The 26,979-nt window shown below is 44.3% G+C and overlaps 1 protein-coding gene and 1 long non-coding RNA gene across 6 annotated transcripts in view; one reads left to right on the top strand and one right to left on the bottom strand.

The window, feature by feature from the left end:
- The window catches only part of SHISA7 (shisa family member 7), a 592,632-nt gene that overhangs the window by 346,334 nt on the left and 219,319 nt on the right, over window positions 1-26,979 (top strand). For all 4 annotated transcript variants that reach the window (XM_077250684.1, XM_077250683.1, XM_077250682.1 and 1 more), the window contains one exon: window positions 15,612-16,383. In XM_077250684.1, the coding sequence (XP_077106799.1) occupies window positions 15,827-16,383 (557 nt within the window). In that variant the 5' untranslated portion in view covers window positions 15,612-15,826. The remainder of the gene's footprint in view (window positions 1-15,611; window positions 16,384-26,979) is intronic.
- On the bottom strand, window positions 14,687-22,992 carry LOC143764753 (uncharacterized). 2 transcript variants are annotated; one of them, XR_013213262.1, is made up of 5 exons: window positions 22,468-22,992; window positions 21,324-21,431; window positions 20,720-20,888; window positions 20,079-20,189; window positions 14,687-15,194 (listed from the first exon to the last, which is right to left on the bottom strand). It is a non-coding gene; the product is annotated as an uncharacterized LOC143764753 (long non-coding RNA). The 2 variants fall into 2 exon arrangements; XR_013213263.1 differs by having other exon boundaries at window positions 20,720-20,804.

Genomic DNA, 26,979 nt, shown 5'->3' with positions numbered 1-26,979 from the left:
TCCTCGTCCTCCTGCAGAAGCTACAGCTCTTCCACAGACCGCAGTCGTCCAACCACTCCATCGGCAGATGACACTGTTGCACACCAGTTGTCCCATTATGGGCCAGCTACTGGCAAGCGTCAGCAAGCTGTATTGGCTATGAAGTGTTTGGGCGACAACAGACACACCGCGGAAGTTCTGTCCGAGTTCTTGCAACAAGAAACGCAGTCGTGGCTGGGCACAGTAGATCTTGAGGCAGGCAAGGTAGTTAGTGATAACGGAAGGAATTTCATGGCTGCCATCTCCCTTTCCCAACTGAAACACATTCCTTGCCTGGCTCACACCTTAAACCTGGTGGTGCAGTGCCTATTGAAAACTTATCCTGGGTTCTCCGACCTGCTCCTCAAAGTGCGTGGACTTTGCTCACATATCCGACGTTCGCCTGTACACGCCAGCCGTATGCAAAACTATCAGCGGTCTTTGAACCTTCCCCAGCATCGCCTAATCATAGACGTTGCAACAAGGTGGAACTCAACACTGCACATGCTTCAGAGACTGTGCCAACAGAGGCGGGCTGTTATGTTTTTGTGGGAGGATACACATACACTGGCAGGCAGTAGGATGGCAGACATGGAGTTGTCAGGTGTGCAGTGGTCGAAGATACAAGACATGTGTCAAGTCCTTCAGTGTTTTGAGGAATGCACACGGCTGGTTAGTGCAGACAACGCCGTAATAAGCATGAGCATCCCTCTAATGCGTCTGCTGATGCAAAGTTTGACGCACATAAAGGAGCAGGCATCTGCACCTGAGGAAGAGGAAAGCCTTGATGACAGTCAGCCATTGTCTGGTCAGGGCAGTGTACAGGACGAGGTAGCGGGCGAAGAGGAGGTGGAGGACGAGGAGGATGATGGGGATGAGTATATTTTTAATGCGGAACCTTTCCCAGGGGCACTGGAAATTGGTTGCGTGTCAAGGCCGGGTTCTGGTTTTTTGAGGGACACAAGTGACGTAGATTTGCCTGCAACTGCCCCTCACCCAATCACAACCGGAGATTTGACAACTGGAACTTTGGCCCACATGGCGGATTATGCCTTACGTATCCTAAAAAGGGACACACGCATTACGAAAATGATGAACGATGACGATTACTGGTTGGCCTGCCTCCTTGATCCACGCTATAAAGGCAAATTGCAAAATATTATGCCACATGAGAACTTGGAACTAATATTAGCAACCAAACAATCAACTCTTGTTGACCGTTTGCTTCAGGCATTCCCAGCACACAGCGCACGTGTTCGTTCTCACACGAGCTCAAGGGGGCAGCAGACTAGGAGTGTTAGGGGTGCACACATCAGAAGTGGCGTTGGACAGAGGGGTTTTCTGACCAGGTTGTGGAGTGATTTTGCTATGACCGCAGACAGGACAGGTACTGCTGCATCAATTGAAAGTGACAGGAGACAACATTTGTCCAGTATGGTTACTAACTATTTTTCATCCCTTATCGATGTTCTCCTTCAACCGTCATTCCCATTTGATTACTGGGCATCAAAATTAGACACCTGGCCAGAATTGGCAGAATATGCATTGCAGGAGCTTGCTTGCCCGGCAGCAAGTGTCCTATCAGAAAGAGTATTCAGTGCTGCAGGTTCAATATTAACCGAAAAAAGGACTCGTCTGGCTACCCAAAATGTTGACGATCTAACATTCATTAAAATGAACCACAACTGGATTTCGAAATCTTTTGCCCCACCTTGCCCGGCCGACACCTAGCTTTCCAATGAAAAGCTCTTGCCTGTGGAGTGGACTACTGTGAATTACTTTTCTAATGTCTAATTTGCTGCAGCTGATTGTCCAGCATACGACATGTTTACACCTCCCTAAATGGCCAAACTCCCCACACGGGGCCGTGGTATCGCGACTTGGCGCAAGCACCCGTGAGACTGCTGTTTGTCTGAAGAGGTGGGTGTACTCGCTTTTGGTCGACGGCATTGCTACTGGGTTCCTCATAGTACAATAAAGTGTCTCTGGCGGTGGTGGTGCGCACCCAACGTCAGACACACTGTTGTAACATGAGGGGCCTTGGGCCTGTACCGCCGGCCACAAGAGAGTTCACCCACCCCCAGGTCAAACATTGCTCTACCACTTCCACAGTTATCTCTCACACTTCCACCAATGTTAAGTCTATGCGCTGACATCCTTCCATACCTGCCACTGACAATACCATTGTGTTGACATGTATGATGGTACTTAACATAGTCAGGGGCAGTGTCCTCTATTTACCACAGTAAATACTTTGCGCAAAATTAGTAGGTCTGAAACAACGCAGAGGATCCCACCCCTGAACCTAATGATTGCACCCTTTAGTGTTTTTGTTTTGTTTTAATGCGAGACATTCACATTTAGTTGTTGTTTTCGACTACTAACTGGCAGACACTCATTACAATCGGCCTCCACTGACCAGACCACTGTTGCCCATGTACCCCTGGAACCAATAATAAAGTGCCTACAGCCAGCCCATTTTATTATGTTAGGCCTTTGAAGCCTGTCTGCGGTCCCTCCTTCCACTAGGCCTCCACTGACCAGACCACTGCTGCCCGTGTACCCCTGGAACCAATAATAAAGTGCCTACAGCCAGCCCATTTTATTATGTTAGGCCTTTGAAGCCTGTCTGCGGTCCCTCCTTCCACTAGGCCTCCACTGACCAGACCACTGCTGCCCGTGTACCCCTGGAACCAATTATAAAGTGCCTACAGCCAGCCCATTTTTTTATGTTAGGCCTTCGAAGCCTGTCTGCGGTCCCTCCTTCCACTAGGCCTCCACTGACCAGACCACTGCTGCCCGTGTACCCCTGGAACCAATTATAAAGTGCCTACAGCCAGCCCATTTTATTATGTTAGGCCTTTGAAGCCTGTCTGCGGTCCCTCCTTCCACTAGGCCTCCACTGACCAGACCACTGCTGCCCGTGTTCCCCTGGAACCAATTATAAAGTGCCTACAGCCAGCCCTTTTTATTATGTTAGGCCTTCGAAGCCTGTCTGCGGTCCCTCCTTCCACTAGGCCTCCACTGACCAGACCACTGCTGCCCGTGTTCCCCTGGAACCAATTATAAAGTGCCTACAGCCAGCCCATTTTATTATGTTAGGCCTTTGAAGCCTGTCTGCGGTCCCTCCTTCCACTAGGCCTCCACTGACCAGACCACTGCTGCCCGTGTACCCCTGGAACCAATTATAAAGTGCCTACAGCCAGCCCTTTTTATTATGTTAGGCCTTCGAAGCCTGTCTAAGGTCCCTCCTTCCACTAGGCCTCCACTGACCAGACCACTGCTGCCCGTGTTCCCCTGGAACCAATTATAAAGTGCCTACCGCCAGCCCATTTTATTATGTTAGGCCTTTGAAGCCTGTCTGTGGTCCCTCCTTCCACTAGGCCTCCACTGACCAGACCACTGCTGCCCGTGAACCCCTGGAACCAATAATAAAGTGCCTACCGCCAGCCCATTTTATTATGTGAGGCCTTTGAAGCCTGTCTGTGGTCCCTCCTTCCACTAGGCCTCCACTGACCAGACCACTGCTGCCCGTGTACCCATGGAACCAATTATAAAGTGCCTACAGCCAGCCCATTTTATTATGTTAGGCCTTTGAAGCCTGTCTGCGGTCCCTCCTTCCACTAGGCCTCCACTGACCAGACCACTGCTGCCCGTGTACCCCTGGAACCAATAATAAAGTGCCTACCGCCAGCCCATTTTATTATGTTAGGCCTTTGAAGCCTGTCTGCGGTCCCTCCTTCCACTAGGCCTCCACTGACCAGACCACTGCTGCCCGTGTTCCCCTGGAACCAATTATAAAGTGCCTAGAGCCTATTTTTTTATTTAATTTAATATTAATAAAGCCAGGATGAAATACGATATACCACGCTATGAGCTACCCAGTTGACAATTCTTTTGCGAGAAAAGCCATCCCACCCCTCCACCTGCATGTTAAAGACCGCATTGTCCTTGCATTCTGTCAATTTGTCAGTCCAAAGGTATACCTGACAACAGACACATGGACCTGTAGGCCTGGCCACGGAAGGTTACGTGTCCTTTGTGGCTCAATGGGTTAATGTATTGGATGCATGGTCCACACAGGGGACAGCCTGCAAAGTCTGTCTGCAGTCCCTAATTCAAGTTGTCCTCAACTGAATAAAGCTGAGCTTCTACCTTCTGGCTCTGATTAACTGCTGTTTTTAAAAAAATTGGCTGTTCCGTCCTTCTAAAGGTGTCTGCCCCTGCCTGGTGTTGTCCTCAACTGAATAAAGCTGAGCTTCAACCTTCAGTTCCAAACATACAACAAAAAACTGGTACAATACAAAAAGTGGCCTCCAGCTACAAAAACTTTCTCCTACAAGTAGTTAACTGACAGTTTTTTTCCCAGTGAAAACACAGATATGGCATCCAACGAGTGTTGTCCTGTCTCGTCTTCTTTATATTATTGCCAAGAAGCTGCAACTGAATAAAGCTGTGCTTCAACCTTCTGTTCCAAATTACCATTTTTAAAAAAGTAATTGGCTGTTCCGGCCTACTAAAGGTGTCTGTCTGCCCCTGCTTGGTGTTGTCCTCAACTGAATAAAGCTGAGCTTCAACCTTCTGTTCCAAATTACCATTTTTAAAAAAGCAATTGGCTGTTCCGGCCTACTAAAGGTGTCTGTCTGCTCCTGCCTGGTGTTGTCCTCAACTGAATAAAGCTGAGCTTCAACCTTCTTTTCCAAACATACAACAAAAAACTGGTACAATACAAAAAGTGGCCTCCAGCTACAAAAACTTTCTCCTACAAGTAGTTAACTGACAGTTTTTTTCCCAGTGAAAACACAGATATGGCATCCAACGAGTGTTGTCCTGTCTCGTCTTCTTTATATTATTGCCAAGAAGCTGCAACTGAATAAAGCTGTGCTTCAACCTTCTGTTCCAAATTACCATTTTTAAAAATGAAATTGGCTGTTCCGGCCTACTAAAGGTGTCTGCCCCTGCCTGGTGTTGTCCTCAACTGAATAAAGCTGAGCTTCAACCTTCTGTTCCAAATTACCATTTTTAAAAAAGCAATTGGCTGTTCCGGCCTACTAAAGGTGTCTGTCTGCCCCTGCCTGGTGTTGTCCTCAACTGAATAAAGCTGAGCTTCAACCTTCTGTTCCAAATTACCATTTTTAAAAAAGCAATTGGCTGTTCCGGCCTACTAAAGGTGTCTGTCTGCCCCTGCCTGGTGTTGTCCTCAACTGAATAAAGCTGAGCTTCAACCTTCTGTTCCAAATTACCATTTTTAAAAAAGCAATTGGCTGTTCCGGCCTACTAAAGGTGTCTGTCTGCCCCTGCCTGGTGTTGTCCTCAACTGAATAAAGCTGAGCTTCAACCTTCAGTTCCAAACATACAACAAAAAACTGGTACAATACAAAAAGTGGCCTCCAGCTACAAAAACTTTCTCCTACAAGTAGTTAACTGACAGTTTTTTTCCCAGTGAAAACACAGATATGGCATCCAACGAGTGTTGTCCTGTCTCGTCTTCTTTATATTATTGCCAAGAAGCTGCAACTGAATAAAGCTGTGCTTCAACCTTCTGTTCCAAATTACCATTTTTAAAAAAGTAATTGGCTGTTCCGGCCTACTAAAGGTGTCTGTCTGCCCCTGCCTGGTGTTGTCCTCAACTGAATAAAGCTGAGCTTCAACCTTCAGTTCCAAACATACAACAAAAAACTGGTACAATACAAAAAGTGGCCTCCAGCTACAAAAACTTTCTCCTACAAGTAGTTAACTGACAGTTTTTTTCCCAGTGAAAACACAGATATGGCATCCAACGAGTGTTGTCCTGTCTCGTCTTCTTTATATTATTGCCAAGAAGCTGCAACTGAATAAAGCTGTGCTTCAACCTTCTGTTCCAAATTACCATTTTTAAAAAAGTAATTGGCTGTTCCGGCCTACTAAAGGTGTCTGTCTGCCCCTGCCTGGTGTTGTCCTCAACTGAATAAAGCTGAGCTTCAACCTTCAGTTCCAAACATACAACAAAAAACTGGTACAATACAAAAAGTGGCCTCCAGCTACAAAAACTTTCTCCTGCAAGTAGTTAACTGACAGTTTTTTTCCCAGTGAAAACACAGATATGGCATCCAACGAGTGTTGTCCTGTCTCGTCTTCTTTATATTATTGCCAAGAAGCTGCAACTGAATAAAGCTGTGCTTCAACCTTCTGTTCCAAATTACCATTTTTAAAAAAGTAATTGGCTGTTCCGGCCTACTAAAGGTGTCTGTCTGCCCCTGCCTGGTGTTGTCCTCAACTGAATAAAGCTGAGCTTCAACCTTCTGTTCCAAATTACCATTTTTAAAAAAGCAATTGGCTGTTCCGGCCTACTAAAGGTGTCTGTCTGCCCCTGCCTGGTGTTGTCCTCAACTGAATAAAGCTGAGCTTCAACCTTCTTTTCCAAACATACAACAAAAAACTGGTACAATACAAAAAGTGGCCTCCAGCTACAAAACCTTTCTCCTACAAGTAGTTAACTGACAGTTTTTTTCCCAGTGAAAACACAGATATGGCATCCAACGAGTGTTGTCCTGTCTCGTCTTCTTTATATTATTGCCAAGAAGCTGCAACTGAATAAAGCTGTGCTTCAACCTTCTGTTCCAAATTACCATTTTTAAAAATGAAATTGGCTGTTCCGGCCTACTAAAGGTGTCTGCCCCTGCCTGGTGTTGTCCTCAACTGAATAAAGCTGAGCTTCAACCTTCTGTTCCAAATTACCATTTTTAAAAAAGCAATTGGCTGTTCCGGCCTACTAAAGGTGTCTGTCTGCCCCTGCCTGGTGTTGTCCTCAACTGAATAAAGCTGAGCTTCAACCTTCTGTTCCAAATTACCATTTTTAAAAAAGCAATTGGCTGTTCCGGCCTACTAAAGGTGTCTGTCTGCCCCTGCCTGGTGTTGTCCTCAACTGAATAAAGCTGAGCTTCAACCTTCTGTTCCAAACATACAACAAAAAACTGGTACAATACAAAAAGTGGCCTCCAGCTACAAAAACTTTCTCCTACAAGTAGTTAACTGACAGTTTTTTTCCCAGTGAAAACACAGATATGGCATCCAACGAGTGTTGTCCTGTCTCGTCTTCTTTATATTATTGCCAAGAAGCTGCAACTGAATAAAGCTGTGCTTCAACCTTCTGTTCCAAATTACCATTTTTAAAAAAGCAATTGGCTGTTCCGGCCTACTAAAGGTGTCTGTCTGCCCCTGCCTGGTGTTGTCCTCAACTGAATAAAGCTGAGCTTCAACCTTCTTTTCCAAATTACCATTTTTAAAAAAGCAATTGGCTGTTCCGGCCTACTAAAGGTGTCTGTCTGCCCCTGCCTGGTGTTGTCCTCAACTGAATAAAGCTGAGCTTCAACCTTCTGTTCCAAATTACCATTTTTAAAAAAGCAATTGGCTGTTCCGGCCTACTAAAGGTGTCTGTCTGCCCCTGCCTGGTGTTGTCCTCAACTGAATAAAGCTGAGCTTCAACCTTCTGTTCCAAATTACCATTTTTAAAAAAGTAATTGGCTGTTCCGGCCTACTAAAGGTGTCTGTCTGCCCCTGCCTGGTGTTGTCCTCAACTGAATAAAGCTGAGCTTCAACCTTCTGTTCCAAAATAACGATTTTTAAAAATGAAATTGGCTGTTCCGGCCTAGTAAAGGTTTCTGCCCCTGCCTGGTGTGGTCCTCAACTGAATAAAGCTGAGCTTCAACCTTCTGTTCCAAATTACCATTTTTAAAAATGCAATTGGCTGTTCCGGCCTACTAAAGGTGTCTGTCTGCCCCTGCCTGGTGTTGTCCTCAACTGAATAAAGCTGAGCTTCTACCTTCTGCCTCTTATTAACTGCTGTTTTTTAAAAAAATTGGCTGTTGCGGCCTACTAAAGGTGTCTGCCCCTCCCTGGTGTTGTCCTCAACTGAACAAAGCTGAGCTTCCACATTCTGGCTTTCACCCTATACTATCAGATATTAAACTGCATTTGGCCTACTAGTGTGGTTAGGCCCTTGAAACAGTGTCTGCTGCTCTTGGGTTTGCTACTCCACTGAACAAAGCAATGCCGCCTGTTTAGTCCTGTTACCAATTTTGAACTGCATTTAGCCTACATTATTCTTTGGCCCTATATCTGTTTCCTCCTCATCCTGCCCATTGCCCAGCCACTGCTAGATGAGTCTGCTGGTACATTGACCTAGACCACTACATTCCCCTTATACTCTACACAGCCAGAATCTGACCCTGCTGAAAGTAAGGTTCCCCTTCCCGCATGTTATACCACCTTACACAGGGACAAAGAGGAAGGTGCAGATGAAAGTGCAGGTTCCTTCATCAGGTGGGGGGGCATACTCGTTGGCGACGTCACTGGCACAGGGCCCCTCAGAGTACGCAAAAGTGTCGCTGCTGGTGGGAGGCGCCCCCGCCATGCAAACACACCGCCGTACTTTGAGGGGCCCTGTGCCAGTGCCAATGCGAATGAGTGGGCCCCCCCTGCTTGCTCAGGATCACAGCACTTGCAACGTTGAAATACTTACCTCTCCCTGCTCCACCGCCGTGACGTAGTCCACGATTCCTGGGCCCACTAAAACCTTGAACCAGCCCTACCCCCCACAACTTTTGCCAAATGACCCCCAAGTTCCAATGAACAACTATTATTATAAAGTTAATTAAGATTGACAAGCTTCAGAAACAAGAATGGATGTTTTTGGCATTAAAATGGGCACTGTAGGTGTTTTCCTGGCCTCCACTCACTGCCGACTATGCTTCCCCATTGACTTGCATTGGGTTTCGTGTTTCGGGCGATCCCCGACTTTTAGCGATAATCGGCCGACTGCACTCGACTCGACTCTGGACAAAATCGGGTTTCACAAAACCCGACTCGATCTTAAAAAAATGAAAGTCGCTCAACTCTAATCGTCATCGGTCATCATTTTGATAATGCGGGGGTCCCTTTTTAGGATACGCAAGGCATAATCAGCCATGTGGGCCAATGTTCCAGGTGTCAAATCAATGCTTGTGCTGGGTTGAGGAGCACTTTCTGGCAAATCCCCATCACTTGTCTCCCGCAAAAAACCTGTACCTGACCTTGCACCACCAACACTTTCTATTCCCCCCTGAGAAGCTTCCTCCTCCCATAAATAATCATCTCCATCTTCCTCCTCCTCCTCCTCTTCGTCCGCAACCTCGTCCCCGAGACTTCCCTGAGCAGACAATGGCTGACTGTCATCAAGGCTTCCCTCCTCCTCGGCTGCAGACGCCTGCTCCTTAATGTGCGTCAAACTTTGCATCAGCACTGACCAGCCGTGTGCATTCCTCAAAACACTGAAGGACTTGACAGAGGTCTTGGAGCTTCGACCACTGCACAGCAGACAACTCCATGTCTGCCATCCAACTGCCTGCCCGTGTATGTGTATCCTCCCACAAATACATGACAGCACGCATCTGTTCGCACAGCCTCTGAAGCATGTGCAGTGTAGAGTTACACCTTGTTGCAACGTTGATTATTAGGCGGTGCTGGGGAAGCTTCAATGATCGCTGATGGTTCTGCATACGGCTGGAGTGTACGGGCGACCGGCGGATGTGCGAGCAAAGTCTTCGCACCTTCAGGAGCAGGTCTGGTAACCCTGGATTACTTTTCAGGAAGCACTGCACTTCAAGGTGTGAGCCAGGCAAGAAATGTGTTTCAGTTCTGAAAGGGCTATGGCAGCCATAAAATTCCTTCCGTTATCACTGACTACCTTGCCTGCCTCAAGATGTACACTGCCCAGCCATGACTGAGTTTCTTGTTGCAAGAACTTGGCCAGAACTTCCGCGGTGTGTCTGTCGCCCAAACACTTCATTTCCAACACAGCCTGCTGACGCTTACCACTAGCTGTTCCATAATGGGACACCTCGTGTGCAACACTGGCAGCTGCGGATGTAGTGGTAGGGCGACTGCGCTCTGTGGTCGAGGTTTTGCTTCTGGAGGAGGAGGAGGAGGAGGAGGGGTGTCGAACGCCTACTGCCAACTGTTTCCTAGACCGTGGGCTAGGCAGAACTGTCCCACTATTGCTGTCCCCTGTGGACCCTGCATCTACCACATTAACCCAGTGTGCCGTGATGGGCAAGTAACGTCCCTGGCCATGCCTACTGGTCCATGCATCTGTTGTGAGGTGCACCTTTCCACTAACTGATTGTCTCAGTGCATGGAGAATGCGGTCTTTGACATGCTGGTGGAGGGCTGGGATGTCTTTTCTCGAAAAGAAGTGTCGACTGGGTAGCTCATAGCGTGGTACTGCATAGGCCATCAAGGCTTTGAAAGCTTCGCTTTCAACCAAGCAGTAGGGCATCATCTCTAACAATATAAGTCTAGCAATGTGGGCGTTCAAACCCTGTGTACGCGGATGAGAGGGTGAGTACTTTCTTTTCCTAATGAGAGTCTCTTGGAGGGTGAGCTGGACTGGTGAGGTGCATATGGTGGGACTTGCGGTGGTGGTGGTGGTGGACATGGCGGATTGAGAGAGGGGTGGTGATGGTATTCTCGATGTAGGCCTACATGCTGTGTTTCCTACCAATAAACTTGTGGTTCCCTGACTGCTTTTCCCTAGCGACGACACCTCCACATTTGCTGCTGTTGTTGTTCTAAACAGTGGGCTTACAGTGAGGGAAGGAATGTAGCGTTGCTGACGAGCTTCATTGTGAGCGGGTGCAACAACGTTAAGGGACGTTTGGCAGCTAGTCAAGGCTTGCAAGTGTATGGTGGTTAAATGTTGACGCATGCAAGTTGTATTTAAACTTTTGACATTCTGACCTCTGCTAAATGTCCTTGAGCATTTCTTACAGATCACCTTGCACTGATCATTCGGATCTTGGATAAAAAATTGCCAGACTGCACTCTTCCTACTATTGAATACCTTTTCAGGCATTGCACACTGTGCTACTTTAACCGGATGGCCATGCTGTCCGAAAAATGGTTTTGGTTTTGCCAAACTTTTTTGGCCAGAGACGGGCCTGCCAGATGAATGCAAATGTGATGTAGATGGCGGCTGACGATCCTCCTCCTCCGCTTCTGAGCTACTGCCAGCGGCACCCTCTTCCCCCAATGGCTGCCAATCAGGGTCAACAACTGGGTCATCTATCACCTCCTCTTCAGTCTCATGTTCAGCTATCTCTGTGTCACCGTGTAAGGTGCTATAACGTTCGGGAATGGGCACCATCGTCTCATCAGGTTCAGTTTCTGGCTCAGTACACTGGGAGGGCAATGTAGTGATGTTAGTCGATGGAACAGCATGACAATCTAGCTGTGGCTGTGCATCTGTGCACTCCGTGTCCAAATCATCTTCTAGTGGGCTGTTAACTATTTCCCTTTCTAACCCAGGCACGGTATGTGTAAAGAGCTCCATGGAGTAAACTGTTGTGTCACCTGACGCATCCTTCACTGTTGTTTTGAGGGAAGGACACAAGGAATCAACTTGTTCCTGACCGGGAGCATCCACCGACGACTGGCTACTTTTCAATTTTGAACTATCCAAAGAGAAGGCGAAAGAGCTAGAGGCAGAGTCAGCAATGAAAGCCAAAACTTTTTCCTGCTGCTCCGGCTTTAACAGCGGTTTTCCAACTCCCAGAAAAGGTAGCGTTCGAGGCCTTGTGTACCCGGACGATGACGCTGGCTCAACAACTTGAGACTTAGGTGCTATTTTGATTTTCCCTTTACCATCCGATGCTCCACCAGCACCACCACCACCACCATCAGCATTACCAGATGGCAATGACCGCCCACGGCCACGACCTCTTCCACCAGTCTTCCTCATTCTTGGGAAAATGTAACCAAACTAACAACCGTTATATGGTACAGAAAAACAAGGTAGAAGGTGTATGTTACCTTGTTGTAAATATAAATCTACCTTTTTATGTGTGGGTGAGTGCTGAATAAATCAGGCCCACTGTATGACAGTATAGTTTCTGTGGCTGAAAATGACTGACAGCGATAGCACAGACAAGAGTGGCACAGATGCACAGATTTGCCAATATTAATCTCCCCATTTTTTTTTTAGATGGGAGACTAGTCAATAAATCAGGCCCACTGTATGACAGTATAGTTTCTGTGGCTGAAAATGACTGACAGAGCAACCACAGACACGACTGGCACAGATGCACAGATTTGGCAGTATTATTCTCCCTTTATTTTTATTATATGGGAGACAAGTGAATAAATCAGGCCCAATGTGTGACGGTATAGTTTCTGTGGCACAAAATGACTGACAGAGCAACCACAGACACGACTGGCACAGATGCACAGATTTGGCAATATTATTCTCCCTTTATTTTTTTTATATGGGAGACAAGTGAATAAATCAGGCCCAATGTACGACAGTATAGTTTCTGTGGCACAAAATGACTGACAGAGCAACCACAGACACGACTGGCACAGATTTGGCAATATTATTCTCCCTTTATTTTTATTTCTTTATATGGAAGACTAGTGATTTAATCAGGCCCACTATATCACAGTATTGTTTCTGTGGCACAAAATGACTGACAGAGAAACCACAGACACGACTGGCACAGATGCACAGATTTGGCAATATTATTCTCCCTTTATTTTTATTTTTTTATATGGGAGACTAGTGATTTAATCAGGCCCACTGTATCACAGTATTGTTTCTGTGGCACAAAATGACTGACAGAGCAACCACAGACACGACTGGCACAGATGCACAGATTTGGCAATATTATTCTCCCTTTATTTTTATTTCTTTATATGGGAGACTAGTGATTTAATCAGGCCCACTATATCACAGTATTGTTTCTGTGGCACAAAATGACTGACAGAGAAACCATAGGCACGACTGGCACAGATGCACAGATTTCACAATATTATTCTCCCTTTATTTTTATTTCTTTATATGGGAGACTAGTGATTTAATCAGGCCCACTATATCACAGTATTGTTTCTGTGGCACAAAATGACTGACAGAGAAACCACAGACACGACTGGCACAGATTTCGCAATATTATTCTCCCTTTATTTTTATTATATGGGAGACAAGTGAATAAATCAGGCCCACTATATTACAGTATAGTTTCTGTGGCACAAAATGACTGACAGAGATACCACAGACAGGACTTGGCGCAGATGCACTGATTTCCAATATAAATCTCCCTTTTTAGGTGAGGGACAGTGCAGAAAAATACAGGCCCACTGTTTTACACTACACAGTTTCAGGGGCAGAAAGTGGCTTGAAGATATATATATATAAAAAAAAAAAAAAACTACAATTACTATCCCCCCAAAATAATCTCAGAAAAGTATGGCAGGCAGCAATTAAAGGGACTGCTGCACACAAAAAGTGTGGACAAACATACAAGATAGCTGTGCAGAAAGGAAGGAGCAGCAGGATTTGTGCTTTGAAAAAAACAGTTGGTTTGCACAGCGGCGTACACACAGCAATGCAGCTATCAGGGAGCCTTCTAGGGCAGCCCTATAAGCTACAGAGCTGATGAAGAAAAATCTAGCCTCCACTGTCCCAGCAAAGAAAATGTGGTGTTGGACAGTGGAAATCGCTACAGCACAAGCGGTTTTGGGGGTTAATTTACCCTGCCTAACGCTATCCCTGCTTCTGACGAAGCGGTAGCATCCTCTCCCTATGCTCAGATTGGCAGCAGTAAGATGGCGGTCGGTGGGAACGCCCCTTTATAGCCCCTGTGACGCCGCAGAAAGCAAGCCAATCACTGCCATGCCCTTCTCTAAGATGGTGGGGACCGAGACCTATGTCATCACGCTGCCCACACTCAAGGAAGGTCTAGCCGAAACGTGCGTCGGGAGGAGAGTGGACATCGGGGCACCTTGTCCAGCACCTGTCATCATCTGGTATGTTGTAGCTTCAATACATTGTATGCGTTGCTGCTTCCTTGTACCCCCACTGTTGGGTTAGAAAGTATGTATAGGAGTGCTAGGCACTTTGGATTGGGCACTGTAGTATGTCTTAAATTATCTGCTGGACTATGAGTGCCTCTTTGGTTCCCCTATTGTGCAATCACAGCTGCTGAGCCGATTTTAACCCTGTACTGTCATTTTTCTGACCTGTTTATATTTATATCGAAATAAAGTTGTTATTGGCATTAATCTCTGGACTAGTACATCATTTTTTCTCTTTGTGGTAATCATTTAATTGTAACGGGACTGCAGCACAAATAGGATAGAAGGGGGAAAACTGACCCTGCACTGAGACTAGGCTGATACCCTACCATGGAGTGGGCGACCCATTCCTTGCAAATAGACCCACTGAAGATCCTAGGTTAATCTCAAGCGAAGACATGTTGATAGGGGGAAGGAGGTCCCTAAAAGATCTAAGGACTGGGTATAAAAACAGGTCACCTCCTAATATCAAATACAGAGAAGGCTGCAGAAACCAAATGAAAACAGAATCATCAGGTCATCAGGTCTAACAGTGCTGCAGCTAAATACCGAGTTCAGTAGCTGTATCATCCATATTGACTAAGCCACAGGGCTCTATGATTGGCTACAGCACTCTCAGCATAACATCACCATTACAGCCGATCAATAGAAACTAGGGCAACAGCAGAGATACAGTGCTTGTCATGAGAAGCACTGCTGTAAAATTGCTTAGTTATTTTATACATAAGTGAGTCTGTTTAACATCTGGGTTGATTCTCTCCTCCTTTGCTTCTGCTTTGGCTGCAGAGTAGTGGTGCAACTTTATTACTTACTTCCTTGGGACTTTTAGTGCTGTTTCAAAAGGGAGGTGTGATGTTAATTTTAGTCTAGGTTTTATCACTCCTTCCTGAGAGTCCTGGGTGAGGCAGTTAGCTATTTAAACCTCTGAACCTTTGACTCCCACTGCCAGTCAATAGCTTTGCTGTCCTGGTGTATACTGTTGTGCTGTGCTCCTGTTTGTTTGTTCTGATAATTCCTGTTTTTTGACCTTGACATGTATTTTTGACCATCCTCTTGTTTTTTTTACTATGTTCCTAGCTTGACCTTTTGGCTTTAACCTTTCTCGGTGACACTTGCTACCTCTGATTCGCTCCTCCGGATAGCAGCCCTTCCATGGAAGCAATCCAGGGGACCCCATTGTAAGACCAGATCCCTGTACAGGGTTTAATGTGTGAAGGTCAGGGTTGCTCAGGAATCTGATAGAAAAAGTGACCTGTGCCAAGTTTGTCCAAGGTAGCTTTTTTGAACCTGTGGTCTCTGACAGGCGTGACAGTCTGTTTAAACAAAAAGCGTACATAAATTTACTTAAGAAGGTGCGCTTTCCAGGAGAAAATGACTTTAAAGTACATCAACAAGTTACAAAATGTCTCCAATTTTGTAATGACCAAATTGTTCAAAGGACTAAAATCATTGACAGAGATATAAAGCTGGGTTCATTTGTAACGTATGGGTTGGCATTAAATTCTGGAATTTGTACTAAAATTGAGAAACAAAGTACAGTGCAATCCAAGCATATGTGAACTTAACAAACCACTTTCGAATCAAACTTTAGAAAATGGCAGCCTAATTTCACTCTTTTTAACAAATATTGCCTATTATAGACATTTTTATTACCTTTTTTAAATATTAATTTATGCTTGACTGGAAATTTTTATTTTCCTATTGTCTAACCTTCTTGTTTTCTTTTTTAGGTTTTGTTCAAAGCCATTTTTGTATTGAAGACATTTTATAAAGTTTATTAAAGCAAAATTAAAAGTTGAAAGTGTGTTTAAGGTACATGGTCCGCCATCATTCATCATTCGAAGACTTCGAAAGCACTGCAGACAAACAACAAAGGCTCTTCTTCCACACATCAAAAGAAAACTATATTTGTTACTGCCACAGATTGCCATAGTGCTCATCTGCCATGTATCATCTCTTAACAGTGTTAATCAGTATTACTTTAGATGCTCTTGGGGTGCACTCAGCTCTCAGTGTTGGTGCTGTCCAGAGTCTAAAGCAGATGAACCAAACACAACCATTACCAATGCTGCTTGCTCTCATGAAGCGTCCCCAGGCATCCCAGAATGCCTCTACAGCATTGAGCCAGAATGTACCAGACATGTGTTATGGATACTATGATGTGATGGGGCAATACGATGCCACATTTAATTGTACCACGGGTACATACCGTTATTGCTGTGGCACATGCCATTATCGCTTTTGTTGTGAGCATCGTCACAAGCGCTTGGACCAAGACAGTTGTAAAAACTATAACAGCCCTTTCTGGGCACACACGACCCAGCCTATTACCACCAGTGCTAACAGCAAGCTGAACGATAATGGATATGCAGACCAGACCAATAGCACCGTCTATGTCATCTGTGGTGTCATTAGTTTCACCCTAGCCATGGGCATCGGAGCCAAGATTGCCTTTAATAAGGCTTCCCGGCGCCCACGGGGGAGAGAGATTAATGTACCCAGGTGAGTTGATAACAAATAGAATTCCAGGAAAAGATTGTTTTCATCATATTCAAATGAATAACAATATGTAAAGTTCAGCTAGATATAGATTGTCAGATTCCAAGCAGTTGAATGTGTTGGTTGAATCAATTTGTTGAAAAAAATTTAATTTATGAAATAGCCGTTACAATATATTATGCAAACTGAACATATTTACGTCACAGTGCGCCTGTCTTCTATTTTGGTGAAACTGGGTGTATATGTCCAAATCTGCACTGCTGATAAAGATGGATGGCCGACGATATTCTTCAAAGCTTTATTTCAAAACAGTTTATAGTCAATGTGTTTCAAGGTCATGCAGGACCTCTTTCTCAGGAAAAAAACTTTCAGCTTGTCCCAAGGAAGAGGTCCTGCATTACCTCGTAATGCGTTGTATATTAACTTGTTTTGAAATAAATCTTTGAAGAATATTGTCTGCCATCCATCTTTATCAGCAGTGCAAATGTAGACACATACACCCAGTTTCATCATTATCCTCGGTCTTTGGATCCGTGTCCTGCAGCAGCTGATCCATGCTTTCACATGTTGCTTAGTTGCAACAAAACAAGGTGAGTGTATCTCTCCCCGGTACACCCCATGCTTTTAACCAGTTAGACCCTATTTGCACTTTTCTTTGCTCTCCAGGTTTTCTACTTCATGTCTTCTATTTTGATCCTCGTCATAAATTATGTAAATATACAGTCAAATGACTTTCTTAAAATTAATTGTTGGGGTATAGAGTATGAAAACATTGAGTCAATCCAACATATAAAAAGTTGCAGACAATGTTTTTATATCTTCGTGTACTATGTTAAGCAGTTAAGACATCGGAAACATTTCTTTAGTTAGAGGATTGTCCTTTTTTTAGAAAATGTTATGAAGTCAGCTGCTGTAGCTATAGAAAATAAACAAATTGCATACTACTTACCCTCCCCAGATCCAGTGCCACCTCTTCACCGCTGTCCCAGCCTTTGTTGTTTTGGTGCGTTGGTGACGTCACTTCTACAGAGCTGCAGCTAATCACTGAGCTCAAGTGCGCTGACAATGTAGACGGTATAAGGAAGTCCAGCGCAAAGTATTTTGGTGCACTAGGCAGATGAAGCCAATGTACCCTCACACCCCCACCTAAAGCAAAGGAATGGCTCAGAGACTAAGGTAACAGGACCTCTAATGCACATCTCCCTTTTCCCTCCAATGGGTTAGGTAGTAAACTCTGATGACCACTTCTACAAGAATTGTTACCTTTTTCACAAATGTTGTTATCGAAAGTAAACAAAAGTGGTGTACTTTAGATATGTGACTTAACAGGGAGTGCAATTTCAAAGTTAGATACAGAATCAATCATTTTTTGCTGACCATTTACATAATTCAGGGGAAAAAATAGCGATATTCATCCCTGATGTTCTATATTTTAAATGTAGAACCCAAGGATAGTTAAGGAAGCTAATAAAGCGTAACCGTTTGGTTTCAAATAAGGTGTCCCGCATTTGGCAAATACCCTACATGAAAATAAACTGACCCTCATTATAAATAAAATAGAGAAAAAGATTTCCATCTAAATATAAGTCCTTTTCTTTGTTAAAACTTCATATTTATTCCTTGAATTAAAAAGGTATGTACATAAGACAGGCCACAGATGTGAACAGGACCAACATGTTTCGGGAGTCACGCCTTAATCACGGTCTATCATTATGTGCTGTGCAGGTGAATTTAAAAAAGAGAAGTGGAAACGTCCACATGACTTGGAAGACCAATCTCATCTCGTACAAAATACACAAATCATCCAGAGGTACATACTAGAAAGCAGACAAATATTGATTATATTGTAAGATAGAATCTTGTCTGATATTAAGTCCTAGTGGTATCCTTGTCTGCAATTTACAGATCCATTTTACTTCTGAATTCTCCACCCCTTATAGGTTTGTGGACTTTTTCTATAGCATAGAAAGACAATGTGGAAACATCCCCATGGTGCACATTACGGAAATTTTTAGATGCTACAGAAATGTTAACCACAGTAGCACAATTCACATCACAAATATATTCATTTCTCTAACGGGCGAATAGTGCACCTTATGTATTGTACCTTACACTGTGTACATTGTATAGTATAAATAATGCCCACAGTATTACTATTTGGAAAGTTTTCTATGGGAAAAACATGCGTAAGATATAAAATTTGCTGCAAACAACAAATCTTCTCCATAACATCCCATCTACTGAATATTTTTGATGTATACATTATTACTGAAGAGCAAGAATTTTTACTCCCAAATTGCCATGGTAATTCCCCTCATCTGCACAGCCTCTCAAAAATATTCAGTGGATGGTACGTTATCTAGATGATTTGTTTGTCTGGAGGGACTGTAAGGCCATGTTCACACTTTGCGGGTTTTACCGCGGATCCGCAGCATTTCTGCAGTTGCGGGTCCGCAGCAGTTTCCATTGCGTTTACATTTACATGTAAACCCTATGGAAACAGCAATCCGCTGTGCACATGCTGCGGGAAAAACCGCGCAGAAACGCAGCGGTTTACAACCCGCAGCATGTCACTTCTTTGTGCAGAATCGCTGCGATTCTGCACCCATAGGAATGCGTTGATCCGCTAACTTCCCGCATGGGGCTGTGCCCATGATGCGGGAAGTAAGCGGATAATGTGCAGATGGTACCCGGGGTGGAGGAGAGAAGACTCTCCTCCAGGCCCTGGGAACCATATTAGTGTAAAAAAAAAAGAATTAAAATAAAAAATAATGCTATACTCACCTCTCAGCGCTGCACGCGGCTGTCCGGTCTCAGGGTTGCTGTGCGAGCAGGACCTGCGGTGACGTCGCGGTCACATGACCGTGATGACGCCGCGGTCACATGACCGTGACGTCACGAAGGTCCTTCTCGCACAGCATCTTTGGAACCGGATCGCCGCGTGCAGCGCCGAGGAGATCGGACGTCAGAGGGTGACCATAAATAAACCATTTTTTATTATTTTTAACATTACTATTGATGCTGCATATTGCTGCATATGCAGCATCAATAGTATAGGAGTAAAACCCGCAGCGGAAACTGGAATACAAACCGCGATAAATCTGCAGGGATAACCGCAGTGGTTTTGCCCTGCAGATTTATCAAATCGGCAGCGGGAGAACCCGCAGAGCACACCGCAAAGTGTGCACATAGCCTAAAAATGAAGCTCTTGGATTTGTGCAATATATTAACAACAATAGTTTTAATTTAAAATTCGCTTGTTTCAACAATTTTCTGGATATTAATTTAATGGTCAATGTACAAACAAAAGCAGTAATGATATCTCCTTTTTACAAACCCACAGGCACAAGTTCTATATTACAAGCCCAATCATGCCATTCTGCTGATAGCATCAGAAACATACCAGTTGGTAAATTACCGTAATTAAAATCAAGCGGAATTGTACATCTGTGCACATATAAGAATGAATCAAAAATAGGACTGTCTGAACTATAAAACTGGGGTTACCCAGAATGGTCGTTTAATAGAGCATGCAATAAGGTGGACCAAATACCGAAAGATAAATAATTATTAGAGCACAAGAAGAAAAACAGTTATATTGATAAGTCTCATAAATCTATCACCTTCTCTACACAGTATAGTCCACAGTATCACCAAATTGTTTCTATAATTAAGATATATAATTAAAATATTCTTACCGCTTTGAAAGTCCGATGTGCGTTTGTGTGAGATCCTTAGGGAGGGACAGATTAGATTTGTGGCGAAGCAAGCACCCACATTGCAGACAATATTATCTCCTATTCTTCTACCTATGGATAACAAAAAGTCTAATGACACAGGACTGCATTTAAAAGGTTTTTATAAATACAGCCACATACAATGCATATCTTGCAAGCATGTTAAAAAATGCAGCAATGTTACATCTGACGCAATGATTCATGTTTTTCCCATAGAAAACATTCTAAATTGTAATACTGTGGGCATTATTGACACTATAGAATGCACACAGTGTAAGGTACAATACGTAGGGTGCATTACAGGCCCGTTAGAGAAAGGAATACGCAGATATATTTCTGATGTGAATAGCGCTACTGCGGTTAACATTTCTGTGGCGTCTAAACATTTCTGTAATGTGCACCATGGGGATGTTTCTACATTGTCTTTCTATGGTATAGAAAAAGTCCAAAAACCTATAAAAGGTGGAGAAATCTAAAGAAAATTCTTAACAGAGAATACTTTTGGATGTTTAAATTACAGACAAGGATACTACTAGGACTTAATATCAGACAAATTGTCATCTTACAATATCATTAATATTTGCTTGCTTTCTAATTTGTACCTCTTGGTGATCTTTGTATTTAGTACGAGATGGGATTGGCCTTTCCAGTCATGTGGTATTTTCCATTTCTCCTTATTAAATTCACCTGCACAGCACATAACGATAGACCATGATTAAGGCTTGACTGTCGAAACATGTTGATCCTGTTCACATCTGTTTATGTACATACCTTTTCAATACAAGGAATAAATGTGACGTTTTAACATAGTGATGATGATTCTGTTATATTTATCATCAGAAACATCATCAGTACATGAATAGGAAGCCAAAATTATCATCAGTACTTAATTAGAGTACCAGAGCCATCAATAGCACATGAATATAGAACCAGAAACACTATCAGTAAATAAATACATCACCAGACCCCCCATCAGTACATGGATGTCACTAGAAAAAACATCAGTACCAGAGCCATCAATAGCACATGAATATAGAACCAGAAACACTATCAGTAAATAAATACATCACCAGACCCCCCATCAGTACATGGATGTCACTAGAAAAAACATCAGTACATGAATGCATCACTAGATCCACCATCAGTACATGAATACATCAGCAGATTCACATTTACATACAGGTACCTTTATAGATAACATCTTACAATTGTCTCTTTTTTTCATCTGCATCTTGTCTAGATGACATGATAGCATTTCACATCCAGAGCTGTTTTCTGCAGACCTCCCTCTTCTACGGTCTTTTGCAGCACATCCTGACACAGTACCATTAAAATTCAAGTGTTATTAAGATGCTCTTTGCATAAAAATATCTGTGCATATTATGACCCTAAATAAGCCTCCTGTGGTATGTGACCTCCATACTGTGTACCATTATCTGCTATAACCACCACACCATCTGTCCTTATGAACCAAGGCCTATACCATGGCTGTCCCCTCTTTAATTTTTCATTACAAATACTATATCTCCACACTGTCTTCCCGCTGTGTTAACCCCTATCCATACTGTGTCTCTATTTCACGCTTTCCACTCGCCGTATCCATTTTGTGCCCCTTTTCACATTATGCCCTCATACTGCCAACCATGCTGCCCTCTTCGAACTGTAGCCACTCCTTCCACTGTCCCCCTTCACAGTATGATGGTCACCACAGTTGCCCATACAATATGATATCCACAACAACCCCCATGGCTGTCGCTGTGCTGAATGTCTGCATCCACGGGAAGATGTTGGATGACTGCAGACATTAAGCAATTAATTTTTCAAAGTGCAGCCCACTAGGTAGGCAGGCGGTGGGGCCCTGGGCAGACTCCTACCCTAACACCACAACCCCTTAATGTATATAAATCACATGAGGTAAAGAGTTTTTTTAAAACGATATTTATTTATTTATTTATTTATACCAAACAATTCATTAATATAGAACTAGAGTACCACAAACCAAGCAGGTTTAATGGAGAAATGTGACCAGGTATATTTATAAATAACATTTGCAATATAGACAAAATATAAAGGCTACCATAGTAGATGTCATATATATCCTTATATTATATAATATTTTTCATAACAAGTGTTACATATAATAGACAAGGATAACTGACCCTCCAGGTAAAAAGCAAGTAGTGCTAGCTAGGGCCCACTTCAATACAAAAGACCAATTTGCCCTGGATAATCGTTAGGACTAGTCTAAAGTTATATACAAATCGGCAAATGCCATACAAAGACAGTCCTACCAGGACAAAAGCGTTATATCTAAACCAAAGTTAGGGGACCTATGTCAGCAAAAACTTACTTAATAGATGAATTAAGCCTGGTCTCTCCACCTGCCGCCCCGACGCGCGTTTCGTTGTTTTCTCTTCTTCAGGAGGCGAGACTCCTACCCTGCCTACCCCTCATCCCAGCCCTGGATATAAGCCCCTGAGTTCAGTGATTGATTGCAGCACTGTCAATGTGATGTAACAACTGCAGCCAAATAGTAGAGACCAGCACATTGGCAGAGAGTCAGCGCTGGACCAGGGGAGGATATTCAGTTTGTCTATAATAATTATCACAGTTAATATAATAACGTTTTCTAAAAGAGAATATGAGGATACTCCATTTAGAAGAGGTTGCTAGCCAAGTCAACTTTTCTCGTTTGGTTGCATTATGTAAGCTATCCTTAAGGCCAGAGTAACTTTAGTGTATAGCATCCGATGTGATATGCTAATGACAGTTGGCTTAACCGCTGCTTGCTGCTGGCTTGAGCCGAGTGTCATGCTACAGTGATCCGATCCTCTCACATGCAAGAATCGGATCACAGGTGAGGAGAAGAAGAGTTTAATCTCTCCATCTCCTCCATTGCCTGTCTCAGCGTATGTCTGAATACATACAATTCATGAATAAGGAATTGGTGCAGGGATAGACAAAATGGTGAGGCGACAAGAACATAACGTTTCGACCCTCATAGGGTCTTATTCATATAATCGCTGTTGGCAAAGGTCACTAAATAGTATAAAGGATATCCTGCTTGCAAAAGGACACCTGAGTCCTGGGTAGGTCTGGTGCAATGCCGGACCTACCCTATGTTCTTGTCGCCTCACCATTTTCTCTATCCTTGCACCAATTCCGTATTCATGATTTGTGTTATCACTGCATACACATCTGCATAATAAAGTCTTCACAAGCATCTATCAAGAGTGTGCGGAGATTGAACATTACTCTATTACGGTGCTTGCCATCCCACTTCACCGGCACCTCAGATCTCAGCAAGAGTGCTCGCCACACTACCCTTCTGAATGCACTTAGATGACATCCAATTGCATCCGATGTTTTCCATGCACCCATTGTCTTCAATTGTGGACGCTATGCGAGATATGAAGCCAATCGCAGCATGCTGCAAATATTTTCCTAATGCCAAATAGGGTGAGGAAAAAATTGCAGGTCTGCTCTGTTCTTGTAGAACAACAAATGGCGGTTTGTAGAAGGAGCGCTAGTGGCCGTCCCAATGAGGAGGAAATAAGTGCGCAGGTCCCCGCAGCTCCAGCCGGATACCCCACAACGGGGGAGAAAGACTTGCAACTAGTGTTGAACATTCCGATACCGCAAGTATCGAGTATCGGCCGATACTTGCGGGTATCGGAATTCCGATACCGAGATCCGATACTTTTGTGGTATCGGGTATCGGTATTAAAACAACATTAATGTGTAAAAGAAAGAATTAAAATAAAAAATATTGCTATACTCACCTCTCCGACGCAGCCTGGACCTCACCGAGGGAACCGGCAGCGTTCTTTGCTTAAAATGCGCGCGTTTACTTCCTTCCATGACGTCACGGCTTGTGATTGGTCGCGTGCCGCCCATGTGGCCGCGACGCGACCAACCACAGCAAGCTGTGACGTAATTTTCAGGTCCTGAATGCCTAATTCTAGGCATTCAGGATTTTAAAACTACGTTCCGGCTTGTGATTGGTCGCGTCGCGGTCACATGGGCGACGCGACCAATCACAAGCCGTGACGTCACGGGAGGCAGGAAACGCGCGCATTTTAAAATTACGTCACGGCTTGTGATTGGTTGCGTGCCGCCCATGTGACCGCGACGCGACCAATCACAGCAAGCCGTGACGTAATTTTCAGGTCCTGAATGCAGAATTAGGCAACTAAAATATTGGTTCATTTTGAAGCGGATCCAGTGCTTTTGAAACATTTACCTCCCCACCCCATAACCATATTTCAAAGAAACCAGACTTTAGGGAATGAGGTTGCACCCAGTAACATGTCAATAGTCCCATTCACATCAAGACCTCGTGCGTCTCTGAATTTGGGCTGTTTGCCATGTGGGAGTACCAAATGTTTGTGTTGCATCTCTATTGGGAACGGTGCACGCAAATTCAAATCCAACACAACAGGCAATATGTTTTTAATCAATTCATCTGTTAACTGTCAAACTACTCATGTAGTCTATCTGATTGAATGTGGTTGCGGTCTACAATATGTAAGCCGCACCATACAAACGATGCATGCGAGACTAAATAAACATAGACAGAACATAAAAAATGGCTTCATGTTACGCAGCCTATTGAATCATTTTTTACTGATGCACCAAAAAAAATTGGAAAGTGATGCAACTAACAATTATTGACCATATACCTGAGTATGTAACAGACCATTTAAGTAGTTTAATAAAAAAGAAAGCTTCTGGATTTTTTAAGCTTGGTACACGGCTAGTGTTGAGCGATACCTTCCGATATCGGAAAGAATCGGTATCGGAAAGTATCGGCCGATACCGTCAAAGTATCGGATCTAATCCGATACCGATACCCGATCCCAATGCAAGTCAATGGGACGAAAATATCGGAATTAAAATAAACCCTTTCTTAACTTGTAGGTTCATTCTACATGAAGGAAAACAACTAAGAATAATGTAGGATGTATTGGGGGAGGTGGCGGAGACATTAAAGGCACAGAGGTTTAGCCCAATCAAATAGAATAGCAGGATTTTGTTTAGTTTTTTATGACGTTCGGCGTTCGAAAGATTTTGACTATGCTAATTTTTTTTTTTATTTTGACAGATATTGATGTTTCACTACTTCCACGCCCTTCACCTTCTTTTTTACTTCTCCCACACTTTCTTCTTCATTATCCTCATCATCAGCTTCTTTGACATCAACTTCTTCACCTTATTCATCTTCTTCTTCATCTTCTACCTATTATTTTTTTTGTTACATTGTTCATATTCTTTTTATTTAACTATTATCTTCTTCATATTCAACTTCTTCATCATATTCTTATTTGTGACAGGCATTCCCGCAGTTGTTATCTATAAAAGTTTGAAGATTACACCTTCCGTTCTGCCTGTCACAAAAAAGTTACATTTGTCCGCGTTCAGTTTGGCCTGCAGCATCAGGCTTTATCCAGGGGCACCACGAGGAGGAACGGACTCACCCCCATACACTGCTTAGTCTTCTTCTGCTTATAATTTAGATAATATCTTTTGCTCTGATATTTAGTCTTATGCTTAATGTTCTTCTGCTCTTTGTTCTGCAGCCTCTTGTTCTTCTGCTTCTCGGTCTTCCAGGTCGTCGCCGTCTCCAGGGTCATCGTCTCCGGGGTCGTCGTCATCGGGGTGGTCTTCAGGGTCATCGTCTCCAGGGTCGTCGTCATCTCAGTGGTTGTCGTCTCTGGTGTCGTTGTCATCTTAGGGGTGGTCTTCCGGGTCGTCGTCTTTAGGGTCTTGAACTTGGAAATGTAGCAGAATGTACAAGAAGGCTGAGAAAATGCCGAGAAACAGCTGATGGAACTGGAACTCGGATGGCTACCCGAAGGTCCAAGAGCCAATGGAACTACCGAGGACCAGCTGACGTTACTGGAACCCGGTTACTAAGCAGGAGGTACCCGTGCCTGAAAGCACTACCAAGGACCACCTGACATTGGTGGAACTCGGATACCCAGAGGGAGGCACCTAAGCCAAAGGCTCTGCCCGGAACCAGCTGACGGTACTGGAACCAGGATGGGGAGCAGAAGGTACAAGAGCAAAAAACAATGCCGAGAACCAGCTGACGGAACTGGAACCTGGATGGGTAGCCGAAGGTCCAAGAGCCAATGGAACTACCGAGGACCAGCTGACGTTACTGGAACCCGGTTACTAAGCAGGAGGTACCCGTGCCTGAAAGCACTACCAAGGACCACCTGACGTTGGTGGAACTCGGATACCCAGAGGGAGGCACCTAAGCCAAAGGCTCTGCCCAGAACCAGCTGACGGTACTGGAACCAGGATGGGGAGCAGAAGGTACAAGAGCAAAAGACACTGCCGAGAACCAGCTGACGGTACTGGAACCTGGATGGGTAGCCGAAGGTCCAAGAGCCAATGGAACTACTGAGGACCAGCTGACATTACTGGAACCCGGTTACTAAGCAGGAGGTACCCGTGCCTGAAAGCAGTACCAAGGACCACCTGACGTTGGTGGAACTCGGATACCCAGAGGGAGGCACCTAAGCCAAAGGCTCTGCCCGGAACCAGCTGACGGTGCTGGAACCAGGATGGGGACCTATTCAAGCTTGTCGTCCTAGAGCCCCAACTAGCAGTGTTGGAGCAAAGGGTCAGCAGGGGGAGCAGAGTGTAGGCCGAAGCCTGCACTGGCATCAGCTTTGGGTCTGTTGTGTCTGCGTGGCTGTTGCAGGACACGATGCCGGCTACACAGCAGGGGAACAGCTGGCAGTGCTGAACCCCACTGACACATTGGCGAGGTGTTTGGCTCTGTGCAGCCAGCAGTACCGGACAGCAACTAGCGGTGTTGGAGCCCAGGCACTGCAGGTGGAGCAGAGTGTAG

The sequence above is a fragment of the Ranitomeya variabilis genome, chromosome 4, assembly GCF_051348905.1.
Source record: "Ranitomeya variabilis isolate aRanVar5 chromosome 4, aRanVar5.hap1, whole genome shotgun sequence".
In the NCBI taxonomy this organism is placed as follows: domain Eukaryota; kingdom Metazoa; phylum Chordata; class Amphibia; order Anura; family Dendrobatidae; genus Ranitomeya; species Ranitomeya variabilis.
This window is presented reverse-complemented; position numbering and strand designations above follow the sequence as displayed.